Genomic DNA, 13,678 nt, shown 5'->3' on the forward strand with positions numbered 1-13,678 from the left:
CAAATGAAACCAAACTTGGCCACAATCATTATTTGGGTATCTTGTTTAAAAAATGTGTCCGGTGACCGGGTTAACCAACCAAGATGGCCACGGTGGCTAAAAATAGAACATAGGGGTAAAATGTAGTTTTTGGCTTATATCTGAAAAACAAAACCATTTAGAGCAAACCTGACAGTGGGTTAAATTGTTCATGAAGTCAAGATCTATCTGCCCTGACATTTTCAGATGAATTGAACAACCTGTTGTTAGGTTGCTGCCCCTGAATTGGTATTTTTAAGGAAATTTTGCTGTTTTGGTTATTATCTTGAATATTATTATAGATAGAGATAAACTGTAAACAGCAATAATGTACAACAAAGTAAGACCTAAAAATAAGTCAACATGATCAAAATGGCCTTTATAGTCAATTTTTAACAATTTTCATAAAATTTGTAAAATTTTACTAACATTTTCCACTGTAACTACTGGGCCAAGTTCATTATAGATAGAGATAATTGTAAGCAGCAAGAATGTTCAGTAAAGTAAGATCTACAAACACATCACCATCACACAATTTTGTCATAAATCCATCTGTGTCCTTTGTTTACTGTGGATTCATTTATTTTCGTGGGTATCAATTTTCGTGGATAGAGAAAAAAAAGACATTTCGTGGTATACGTAAATTCGTGGATCGCTGATAACAAAAACAAAAAAAAAAATCAGATACGTAATTCGTGGATTTGTTTTTGATTTAGGAGATCATATAACCTCCTTGGTTTTATCAATAATAAAACAAACAAAAAAGAAGGAATTCATTGAAAAAGTTTTGAATTGTCAAAATCCTCGCTTGGTCATTTTAGGTTAAAGTGTTCATTGAAAACTTCTATTACAATAGTGGACAGAGACAACTAATTATTTGTTTGTTTTACAATTTATAAATGCTTGTCGGAATTCTATAAGGCAATCAAAACTTTATGATTGAAAGCTCATTTCCCTAATCACGATATAAAAACAGTCATATAAGTAAAAGGTGTGAAAATAAATGTTCCTGTCATAAACAATATTATTTACGGGCAATATCCCCGTACTTAATCCTATTGATTTTTAATCACTAGTAAACCAAACTATGACACGATAATTAACAACTTATTTTCCATGAACAGTTTTAATCAATTTTAAAAAGTAAATTATCACTGATATTCGATATATTTATTATTGATTTAATTAAACTACTTGTATCTTCTTTCAATAAAAAACACGTGTTATGTTACAATGTTTATCGCTAGTCAACACTATACTAAAACTGCATAACATAACCAGAAATAAACATCCGATTCCATACACATTTATCGGGATTATTCTTCGTTGAATTTTTAAATTCGTGGTTCGCTGTGACCCACGAAACCCACGAAAATTGGTATACCACGAATAAAAATGAATCCACAGTAATATTAACATAGACCAAGGTGAGCGACACAGGCTCTTTAGGGCTATTTAGAGCCTCTAGTTTTGTAATTCAGGAGTTATTGTCCTTGATTTCTTTAAGGATCACATTTTAAATTGTATGAAAAACCACGTTTCCTGTCATTTTGACAGCCTTTTGTTTCTGTAGATATGTATTTGAAATCTTTGATACATTTACAAGATTTGGTAACATTATTATTTTGATACAAAGCTTTTATAGACCAACGGCACTTAAAATTGGAGTCTTATAATACTGTGTGTAGCTAATTACAGGTACTCAGTGTACTATGAATTAAGGTGGTACCCAACACTTTCACTAAAATTAATTTGGCTCGTTTAATTTTCATAAAATTTTGTCAAAGTATTTACTTTGACCCTTTAACAAAAATATAAAAAATTCAAAAATTTTTAACCAACCGTTTTGTCAGAAAAATTACACTGGTTATATAGCAGTTTGACAAACACCAATTTTGATCATTGAGAAGCTTAATATTCCCTTTACAACACAACGTAATTAAAACGTTAAGCTGACTTTACAGAGTTATCTCCCTGTAGTGTTAGGTACCACCTTAAATTACATTTGATAATCATTGTTAACTGATGATGTACTGTTATCATGCTGCCCTTGATTTAGCCCTTTATTCAGAAAATGACTTTCATATTCTTTAAAGCCTTATCACACGTCTGCTCAACTTTGTATAATTTTAATAATAAAGACCCGCATTAATTTTTTCTTGGTTTTACACTATTTGATTTAAAGCTTAAGACAAGTATTCATTATTATTGTTTCTGAAGAGATAATAATTGTAATTAAAATGTTCACTGAAATTAGTGGTTAATTATGGCTTTCCTAAGGAATAGTTCATTAGGGCTTTTTACATAATTCATTGATTTCAAACACTATTTATTGGAAGGATATTACATGAATGAGATAGACAAGGTTGTACAACAACGATTCATAAATTAAAATATAATAGTCATTATTATTGCCTGTACCTTGAAACGTGATCAATTATTTATTTAGCATTGCTCTTTGATATTTGAAAACTAATTGAGTATTATTTAATGATGTTGTTTACCTTTAAATTTGACGGTATTCATGGTATTGTGCACGTCATATCTTTATTTAATTTCCGTAGCTTTTAAAGATGAACAAGATATGCAATTTATTACACAGTGCTTGCAGATAAAAGTGAAAGTAGCATGCAGAAAATGACATAATCATCAACAGAGGATGACATTTATCTTTTGTTGATTAGATTTTATTAATATCTGATTTGTATTATCAAGTTGACTTGGTGGATATATAGATTTTATGTTGGATGCTATTTGTACTGATTTATTGCTTCATGGTAGAAAAACATGAAGAATGACAATTTTATATTAGAAATGTTATTTTTACACTTTCACTTCCTCTATTTTAATCTGCATTCTGCTATTTGTTAACATTCTAACATTCAATAACAAGTTTAAATTGATGGAGAAAATTTGATTTTGTTTTAAGCTTTAAGCTCTTTTCAAAGTTAGAACTTTCCTGTGGTTTAACCTTTTTAATTCCACTATTTATAATTTAGTGTTAGAAAAAGAATTTGTCAAAACAAATCTGGAATTCTTTAATCAATATCTTGCCTGTGATTAATAGTGTGAATGAAATACATCAACATTAAGTAAGAACTTAACTGCCTAGGTCCATAAAAAAAATGTGCTGATATATACCAGGTAATTGAAATTTGGTATACAGTTATATAAGCATTGATTTCATGCAGTTATACAGAATGTAATAAACTGACCTGTAGTCATACTCCACAGACTTCGTTAGTAATTCAACAGTTTTATAGGGGCATTCTTTAATATTTTCTCTTGTATTCAATTCGAAAAAAAGATTATTATGCCCCTGCATATCTGAGGTGGCATTAATTGTTACACGTCTGTCCTGTCCAATCTGATCCATTCCATGTCTGTTCCATTTGTTTGTCCTCTAAATTGATTTCTGTTCTCTGCCTCAACCAAATGATATAAAACTTATACCCAATGCTTATTACAATAGAATACAGATCAAGTTCGAAATTGGATGGCGATACTCTACTGTTTATGAGTTAGTTATGCCCCTTATAGATATAAGAATTGCTGAATTTTTCATTTCCATTCTCTAACTTTGGTTTGCCTCATCCAAATTTTATGAAATTTAGGCACAATGCTTATTATCACAATACACGGATCAAGAACAAAAAGGTCTGAACTATGTGAATCCTGCATCTGTATGTGGAAGTTGAATCATGTTTATTTACAAGCGGGAGCATCTGTGGCCCATTGACACTATTTCCATTTATTAGTATTTTTATTTTGACACTTTGTCTTTTAAGTATGGCTAGTGTACAAGTAATCATTTCTTCTTAAGTGTAGGACTTAACACTATTTCTATGAAATTATACAAGACTTTCTTATTTACATTTTAGCAATTGCTGCAACTAAAGTAGATGATGTTCGAGAAGTTTTAGACTATTATAAAAATTTTGATGATCCTCTTGAGGCATTTAAAGACAACCAAAGAAAATTACAAGTAAGTATTACTTATTGCATATATCAAGAAAAGGTACAGCAGAGATTAAAAAAAAATCCATCTGTATTTTGAAAGTTGGTTTTCTTATTATAGATTATGCTTGATTATACTTATAGCAATTCTGTCCACACCATAGGATTGAAAACATTTTTATCCTCTAATAAATTGATTGGACATTGACCTGAAATATAACTGATTAAACTATATCAAACAATTATTAACAATAGAAACTTATTAAATCTTTCAGAAGTAACAAGGGTAGATATACAATCTCATCTGTAATAGGATACTTTATAGGTATTTTAAAAGTGCCTTCTTTGGGTACCATATATGATTTAATGGAACAGCAATGATGAGCAGATGTAAATATAAGATGGACTAAACCCACTGGTTCCCTCAACAGTCACTAAAAGAGTTATATAACAATGATCTACTGGTTAAAACTCTTATACTAAAAGAGATTATTAGTTTACCTACTGAATTAAGTTATTGTTAGAGAAGATAGCAGATCTTGTATAAAAATCATTTCTTTCTCAACACCATTTCTTAATTTTTATTTCAGGAAGAACAAGAAAGGCAGTCAAAGATAATGCAGGAAAGAGAAAAGAAAAAGCCAACCAATTTTGGACTAAATTTTCTTGGCAGAAGATAATTAACTTTGTAAATAGTTAGGTTTATTGAGTCAATTGTACTTGATGTCGTATGTGACTTACAATAAGTTGAAAAAATGACTATTTCTTAGAAAAAGTATGTTGTGATGTTTTTTTTTAATTCACTTGTGTAAACTTTGTTTTATGATTCAGAATTCTGTCTTTTCTCTTTGTAAATGAGCTGGCTACATCCCAATTTCAATAGTATTGTCAACTTATCGCCAATGAAGCTTTAATACAGGTCTAAAAAATCTCTGTATATGTTTTGTGGCTGTGTCATACTTGTTAATGTGATATCACAAGTCAAACAAAGATGAAATCAATGATTATTTATATAAGAAGTCTATATAGATATGATGCCAAGCTAATGACATAAATATAGATTATTACATTGATACAAGTGGATTATCGGATTTATCCAATCGAGATAGTTAAATTATCAATTTTAAAGTCCGAGCCTCGGCGAGGACTTTTAAATTTATAATTTAACTATCAAGATTGGATCAATCCGATAATCCACGAGTTACTATGTAATAATCTGTTTCTCTAATGATTAAAAGAAAATTTTTCCTTTTTCTAAAAGAAAATCCCCTTCGAGTGCCTTCCACTTTTGAAGTTGGCAATTTCATTAACACCTGTTAGAACATTTTGATCATTTCAGGGAGCTGAGACAGGTTATGACCCTTTGACTCAGCCACTCATCTTCTGAGATCACCGGCAACCACACGTTGATTAAATTTTTTTATACAATGGCTTCGGAAAGGGATATATTTCCATAGAATTAGAGAAAATTGTATACATAAGGACTGGAATCCAAATAAGTAGATGTGACAATGATATATACATGGACTGCACATAACATTAAAAAAAATAGCAAGTAGTAAAGAATTCCTTCTCAACGAATTATAATTAGGGAATTACGGTATAAACTTAAAAGTCATATGAAAGTGATTACAAACTTATAATGACATATACGGCAGAACCAATTCCTCATTAACAAATAAAAGACTAGTTATATTCAACTTCAATTTTTTTCAATTAACAAATCTATTGGTATGAGTAAAAAAAATTATATTTGAAAATGCATGACCAATCAGTTTGCATACCCATTTTCTCCCCTTATGAAAATATGTCTAATCCCATGTTAAAACTTTATCTAAAATCATTGTTTATTATAAATATTAAGATTTTTTGATATCACTATAATCTGGACTGATATTTAATAAAACATATTTGCAATAATACAACTGCTTAACTTAAACCTATATTTTTGCATGAATAACGTCAATGAAGAGAAGCAGATATTTGAGTATTTATGAGACTGTGTTGCTGTCTCATTGACCTGTTAACATGGATATTTTTGTTGGTTGTACTTTCTTGATTTCAATGTCTAAACTGTTTATGTGATAATTGAATTCACTGATCAACAATAAATTTTTCACTTAAGGAGGCTCGAGGGTATAAAAATTTCAGATAAAAATAAACATTTGTTTTTCATTACAAATTTTATTTATTACCTTTAGTAGTTGTTACTTTATCCTATAGTACAAAAATCATTCAAAAAATGAATTCGTTTTGGCCCCAGATGACTTTTAAAATGTACATATCATTGAAAAAATCCAAATTATCTCCCTTTGGTGGAAAAATGCCATTTTTTGGCATTAAAATTGAAATATCTTTTTTAACTCATCGGTGACCTATATGTTTTATTATAATTTCCAAATAAGCTGTACTTAAACTAAACTATTGTAAAATTTGAGCGATTTCTGTAATAAATTTCTTTTTTTATTTTGATATTACCCTGATTTCTCCAATTAGTTCAACAGAAAAAAAGCACCTTTACAAAAATGTATGCTTCTTTCAAAGGCAGATTGTGAGCGCAAATGAATGGTGACCCCATTTTATTATTTTTCTATTAACTATAAGATGAAGTTCATTTATAGAAAAATATAGAGAATTCTTATATTAAATAAAAAAATGATTTAGACCCGCAAGCCCCCTTAACATCAATATTATAACTTCCAATCATGTCCTCCTACACTATATATAGCAGTCAAGCTTTTCTCTGAGGTAAATTGGATATTGCAACATCATCAAAAATTTGTACAGGAAGACTGAGTCGTGTGCAAAATGCATGTTTCCTGATCTTGCATATAATAGTTACAAGAGGTGTTCAATTCCTACAGATAAGGATTGTTAATGGGAATCAAATAATTCTATCGTATTTCAAATCTGTGTCAATGCAATCCTTTAATGACTTATTAAATCTGCCCACCTTAATCAGCACTTGTTAACACAGTGTGCATGTACTGTGGTCTAATAAGTATTGAAAAAAATCACAAAATTCATTAATTGAAAAAAATATTAGACATTTTATAATGGAAATATGAATGGTTAATAGAAAAAATATTAGACATTTTATAATGGAAATATAAATGATTAATAGAAAATGACACAATCAGTTAGTATTCTAAGATATATACACGTACCACTTATTGAAATTAGATAAATATTTTATGAGTTATCTACATAGAAATGTGCAAATTTTCAACTAAATAATGTAAAATTGATTTTACGTAGGATGACAAAACTTCCTTTTCCCTACACAATTTTTGACTAAGTTTTACTTTCAGATTCTAATTGTTAATAACAGAACTTCTCAGCTAAATATTTTTTGCATATATAGAATTATAGTACAAACTAAATCTTAATTTATATATGCTCACTTTGGCTATATCACAATGAGACTTGTACAAAAATGTTCAGATTTTAGATGAGGCATGAATGAGAGGGGATTACCTGCTAATGATCTTTGTTATTTATGAATATTGTAAAGTGATGTTTTGTATACATGTATATAATTAATATCTAAGCCTAAAACAAATAAATGACTTTATAGAATTCTTGTTTTTCTACAGTATACACTCATGGCTTTTTACCTTACCTTATCCAAAATGACCATTTGAGTTATTTATTGACCAGGTTTGTACAAACACTATTATAGCCATTGATCCACCAAAGGTATATTTTTCTGAATATTTTACTCTAATAGACAACTTTTGAGTTCGATGCTTTTCTGTCAAAAACTCTGGTTTTAGTGAACGTCATTTGTGCTTTTAGGGGCGTCGTCAATGTTGAGGAAGTGGTTGGAAAACTATAATTCTATATTGTACGAATTATTTAGCAAACTGAATTCTCAAAACTGACAATCAGCACTGCTGTCATTAGAGAATTGTCATTAAGTACCTACAGAACAACAATTATTTCTAGTTTATCCTGCACAATGACGATCACTAAGACGCTTGATGAACATTAATAGTGCAGGGATACAGGCGACCCCCTCTATCTGGTAAATGACGTCATAAAGTCGCGTATAATTGAAGAGTTTTTTCCGGTGACGGATGAACTTGAAAGTGGTCTATTAGCTTGCTCGATCCACTTAAATAAAAAACAAGATTGAAAAAAAAAATTCATTATTTAAGGGCAATGACTCCTACAAAGAGTGACAGTCTACTAACTATTAGCAAATTTGACTTGTTAGTAGATCTTTACATGCTGATCATATTTATATGACTGCAAAATTTGTATGCGTCCATATAATGCTATGATGTCGGTGGCAGCATCAGCCAAAGACTCATTTGGTTGCCAGACAATAACTTTAGAGTTTCAGTGAATGGATCTCTTTGAAATTTTACCAGAAGATTTAATACCACAAAAGGAAGGTTAAGATTCATGCTGGGATTGAGATTGGGGGTAACTACTCAAAGGGGAGTTAAAAAAGTTTCAGGGGATTTGTTTTTCAATATATTTTCGGGGGTTCATAAATTTTTTCTTCCAAATTTTTAAAATTTCAAATATTTTGAAAGGTTTCAAGTAGAAATCTTAAATGGCACAGTATTGTGCAATAGCAAGAAATCTTTAATTGCACTATTGCACAAAAGCAGTTTTGCACAATATCAAAGTATTGGGCCATTACAAGAAATCTTTGAAATTTGAAAATCTTAATAAAGGGCATACAGCCTTTTAGGCCAGGTGAGCTAAAATATTCCTCTTAAATATCATTCTTTAATGTTGCCATAGCTCCCCATCAGGGATAATAATTATGATGTTATAAGGCAATTGTGAAAAGATGTATTAAGGGAAGTTTCCTACCATAAGTAGGTTACTATGATTTCAGGTTCATTTCCTGTGTTTAAGTTTAGTTTAATTTTTCAGTGATCAAAAGGAGGTATACACCCTCAACATTTCCCTCTTGAACTGTCTGGATCACTAATGTCTTGAAGGGTCAGAAAGGCTCCAATCAAATATAAACCGACTGTTCAAGGGCTGTATAGCCAGTCAAGGTTGTTAAAAAACTTCCATCGTCAACAAGTATAAATTGACAGCAGCTACATTCCAAATGCTTTATAAGAAACTGTGTGACCAACATATCTCATTACTTTTTTTAACCGATTGAAGGAAGTCAACTGCCCAGGACCAAATGACTCGACCAAAGGATGCTGCTTAAATTGATACAGTAGTATGGTCAAAAATGGCTTATGTCCAAAAGGGGCAAATTCTATTATAAAATAATGAAGTCCTCTGTTTAAAATTATTGTTAAAAGTTAAAAGCATCTATTCACTTGGAACTACAGTGCAGAATAATAAATCATCCGGTTCCATGGAGGAGTTGACATTCTATTTGTATTTTTTACCATATTTCACCATAACATTTGACAGGAAATCTATCACAGCGTGGATCTTAATGTGATACATGGTTTGACAACAGGTTTGATTGAATTCCACCTTACAATTACGTAACAAGATAACACATTGATTGGGACTTTCTTGGTAACTAATTTATAAACAGTGTTATCTTTGTTTTCATATAATTCATTCTAGGATTTAGATAATTAACAAATCGAACTCAGTCTAGACATTCATTTATAACAATCATTTCAACATGCAGGATTGAATTATAGCCAATATATTTTGTCCAAATGACAAGAAACCTTCCTGTAGTATTTGATTTCAGACTAGTTCAACAGCATTTGAATAAGCTGATTTTACTACATATTTTACAGCAATGTTGTTGGCTGATAGGGACTAAGGTACTTAAAATCATATATGTCATTAAAGTATTGTTTGTTAGGTGTCTAGATATTTTTAAGCTCCACTCAAAACAGCATTATGTTTTTCGGTCTGTGTGTCTGTTCATTCTGAAATATATCAGGGTCTCCACAATCATAGCAAGTCAATTTTTTTAAATATTTGATATCATTGATATTCCTAAGTCCCATAATCATATATTACAGGACCTCCACGATTCAATTTAAGATATTCTTTAATAATTATGGAGATACATCATTGCTTCATGCAAGACCTTCACATTACAAATTAAGATATCCTTCATTCAAATTGTTGAGATCCTGAAAAAAATTTGTAAAATTCAATGAAGCTTTAACAAAAGTTATTGATTTACGGAAAACTTTAACCTTTTATAGATTATATCTAAAAGTAATATGAAGAAAATAAATGGTGAATGTGTCCATGGGACACAGATGATGCCCCCATTGCATATTACATAAAAAAGAACAAGACCTCAAGATCCGTAAAAGTGATGCTACCCAAATTGTACTTGATCTGAGTTTTGTGGTGATAAGCAATGTATATATGTAAGCCTCAAATTTATATCCTTTCCGCAAATCTATGTCCTTTTTTATATTGCGTCATAGATGTTCCAAATCTATGTCCTTTATTGTCTCAAATCTATGTCTTTTATTGTCTCAAATCTTTGTCCTTTATTGTCTCAAATCTATATCCTGTATTGACTCTCACATCTATGTCCTTTTATTGACGTAAAACATAACAAAACGTCATCAAGTATATGACGTCACTGTATAAAAGGAATATATTTATCTTTTTTATTATCCTAATACTTTTTATATATCCATTCATTATTAATATAAATGGCCAGGTTCAGTTTAAATTAAACGCCAATAAAAAAAAACATTGCCTTCAAATACTGCAATGTATTCAGCGTTATTATTTTTTTTTTACCAAATATGAAACCCTGAATGCACATATTAATCTGCCTATGTAAATTTACTGTGTTTTTATAAAATTTAAACAAGAAGATGTGGTATGAGTTCCAAAGAGACAACTCTCCATCCAATAAACAATGAAAAGTTAACAATTACAGGTGTAAGTACGGCCTTCAACACAGAGCATTCACTCACACCAAACAAACATTGTACAAGTGTTTTTTATGACAAAAGCAAGGTTAACATTTTATCTATTTTACACATGGTTTAAAATTGCTTCATGATTTGTTTTTTTTTTATACTGGAGGAAAATCTGTTTTAATAGTGGACTGGTGGAATATTTTTAAAAACGTTAACTAGAGATTTATCCTCTTGAAATGTTTTCTGACAATTATCAGGATATCTTAACTCCTACTATTGGGGAATATTTACAATTCAAATCAAATCCAGCCATGAACAAAAGGACTGCAGTGTTGATATCTGGTTTCTGGAGAGAAGGAATATGCGAAACCATAAAGAATGATTCTTCTCGGGGAAAGATTTTTGTTATTCAAGACATAATCACAAGTTTCACATTTGAACTAAATAGATATCAGCTAAGACCAAACAATTAATATATTTGCTATTGTCATTCACAAATATTTCAATTAAAATTATAAAACATGTTTTATTTTAAGCATTTTAGAATGATTTTTTGATACTAGTATTCAAGGTAAAACATAGATAAAGTGGTATAAATGTCAATGAAACAGTGATATGAACAAATTCAAAGACTAAACAAAGTACGTTGAAGTTGCAAACAAATATATATTCTTTACTGTCTTTTTAGTAAAATAAATATGTGTAATTTCATAAAGTTGCACATGGAGAAAAAAATTGGAAAAACATTTAAAACATAACACAGATTTAAGGTCTTATCTTTTTTAATGGACACAGATTTATTTAATCAGACACAGATTTGAGGCCTAATCATTTTTTACGGACATAGGTTAGCGATTGACGTCATGACAGGGCATAGATTTAAGAAACGGACACAGATTTGAGGTAGTACAAATGTGAGGTTTACATATATGTTTCATAACATTAAGTTGAGGCAAACTTCAGCTAGAAAACAGAAAAAAAATTCAGCAATTTTCCATTTGTATAGGGGCATAACTGTAGGTATGGTAAATATGACATCACCAAAATTAAAACTTGATCTGTGTTTTTTGGATATAAGCATTGTGTACACGTTTCATAACTTTTGGTTGAAGCAAGGTAAAGTTAAAGAACAGAAATGAAAACTTCACCAATTTTTCCATTTGTAAAGGGGCATAACTCTAGAAAAGTAAAAGTGATATCACCGAAATTCAAACTTGATCTGTGTTTTGTGGTATGTGATAATGAGCCTTGTGTTTAAGTTTCATATTATTTGGTTGAGGCAAACTGAAGTTGGAGAATACAAACGAAAAATTCAGCAATTTTTCATTTGTAAAAGGGCATAACTCTAGAATGGTAAGAGTGACACCACCAAAATTCAAACTTGGTTTATGTTATGTGAAAGCATTGTGTATAGTTCCATAATATTTGATTGAGGCAAACTAAAGTCAGAGAATGGAAACTAATCATGGGACATACTTATGTATGTACAGAAAACCTAGGGTAAAATTTAAGCTATTGTGGAGGCATAAAAAATGAAAAATTGTGCTCCTGAATCTGGATGCTGTCTGTTAATCATAGAAAAAGATTATGTCTAGGTTTTACACAATTACACAATTGTTTTATAAAGTTTGATGTTTTACAACACTTTTAACAACAGAGTGAACCTAAATGTTTATGCAGCAGATGACCTTTGCAGATGACAGAATGCAGGATGGCTATGTTTCTCTCTTTTGATATATAATGTTGTAAACCTGCCAAAAATTAACTTTCATACCAAACCTTTTAAAAAATAAAATTTCTATAAAGCAAACTAGTTTATCAATTGTCCTTGAAATTAAAACTAGAGGCTCTAAAGAGCCTGTGTCGCTCACCTCGGTCTATGTGCATACATGTATTAAACAAAGGACACAGATGGATTCATGACAAAATTGTGTTTTGATGAAGGTGATGTGTTTGTAGATCTTACTTTACTGAACATTCTTGCTACTTACAATTTTCTCTATCTATAATTTAGTTACACAGAGCAAAATATTTTGTAGAAATGTACAAAAATTTATAAAATTAATGAAAATTGTTAAAAATTGACTATAAAGGACAATAAATCTTTGAGGGGGTCAACTGACCTTTTAGGTCATGTTGACTATTTGTAGATCTCACTTTGCTGAACATTATTGCTGTTGACAGTTTATCTCTATCTATACTAATATTCAAGATAATAACCAAAACAGCAAAATTTCTTTAAAAATTACCAATTGTGGAGCAGCCACCCAACAACCCATTGTCCAATTCATCTGAAAATTTCAGAGCAGATAAATATTGACTAGATAAACAATTTAACCCCTTACAGATTTGCTCTAAATGCTTTGGTTTCAGAGTTATAAGCCAAAATCTACATTTTACCCCTATGTTCTATTTTTAGCCATGGCGGCCATCTTGGCTGGTTGGCTGGGTCACCGAACAATTTTTTAAACTACATACCCCAATGATGATTGTGACCAAGTTTGGTAAAATTTGGCCCAGTATTTTCAAAGGAGAAGATTTTTGTAAAAGTTAAGGAAGACGGACGACGACGGACGACGATGACGGACGCCAAGTGATGAGAAAAGCTCAGTTGGCCCTTCAGGCCAGGTGAGCTAAAAAATGTGTCTTTTTTTTTAATTAAACTTGTTTTACCCAGCCAAATTTTGTATGTGCCTGTCCAAAATTAGGAGTCTGTAATACGGTGGTTGTTATTGTTTATGTGGTAATACTATGTGGTAAGAATTTGGTCCTAGTTGAAGGCCTTACAACAGTCTATATTTGCAAAATTTCTATGTCATTTGGTCTCCAGTGGATAGTTGTCACATTGGTAATCATACCAC

General features: G+C 30.5%; 1 protein-coding gene across 1 annotated transcript in view; it reads left to right on the plus strand.

Moving 5' to 3' along the window:
- The window catches only part of LOC143068348 (mitochondrial import inner membrane translocase subunit TIM50-like), a 30,716-nt gene extending 23,162 nt beyond the window's left edge, over positions 1-7,554 (plus strand). Inside the window, exons 9-10 of the mRNA XM_076242331.1 lie at positions 3,900-4,003; positions 4,566-7,554. Coding sequence (XP_076098446.1) covers positions 3,900-4,003; positions 4,566-4,655 — 194 coding nt within the window. The 3' untranslated portion in view covers positions 4,656-7,554. The remainder of the gene's footprint in view (positions 1-3,899; positions 4,004-4,565) is intronic.
- The last annotated feature ends 6,124 nt before the right edge of the window (positions 7,555-13,678 follow it).

The sequence above is a fragment of the Mytilus galloprovincialis genome, chromosome 3 (assembly GCF_965363235.1).
Source record: "Mytilus galloprovincialis chromosome 3, xbMytGall1.hap1.1, whole genome shotgun sequence".
Classification (NCBI taxonomy): domain Eukaryota; kingdom Metazoa; phylum Mollusca; class Bivalvia; order Mytilida; family Mytilidae; genus Mytilus; species Mytilus galloprovincialis.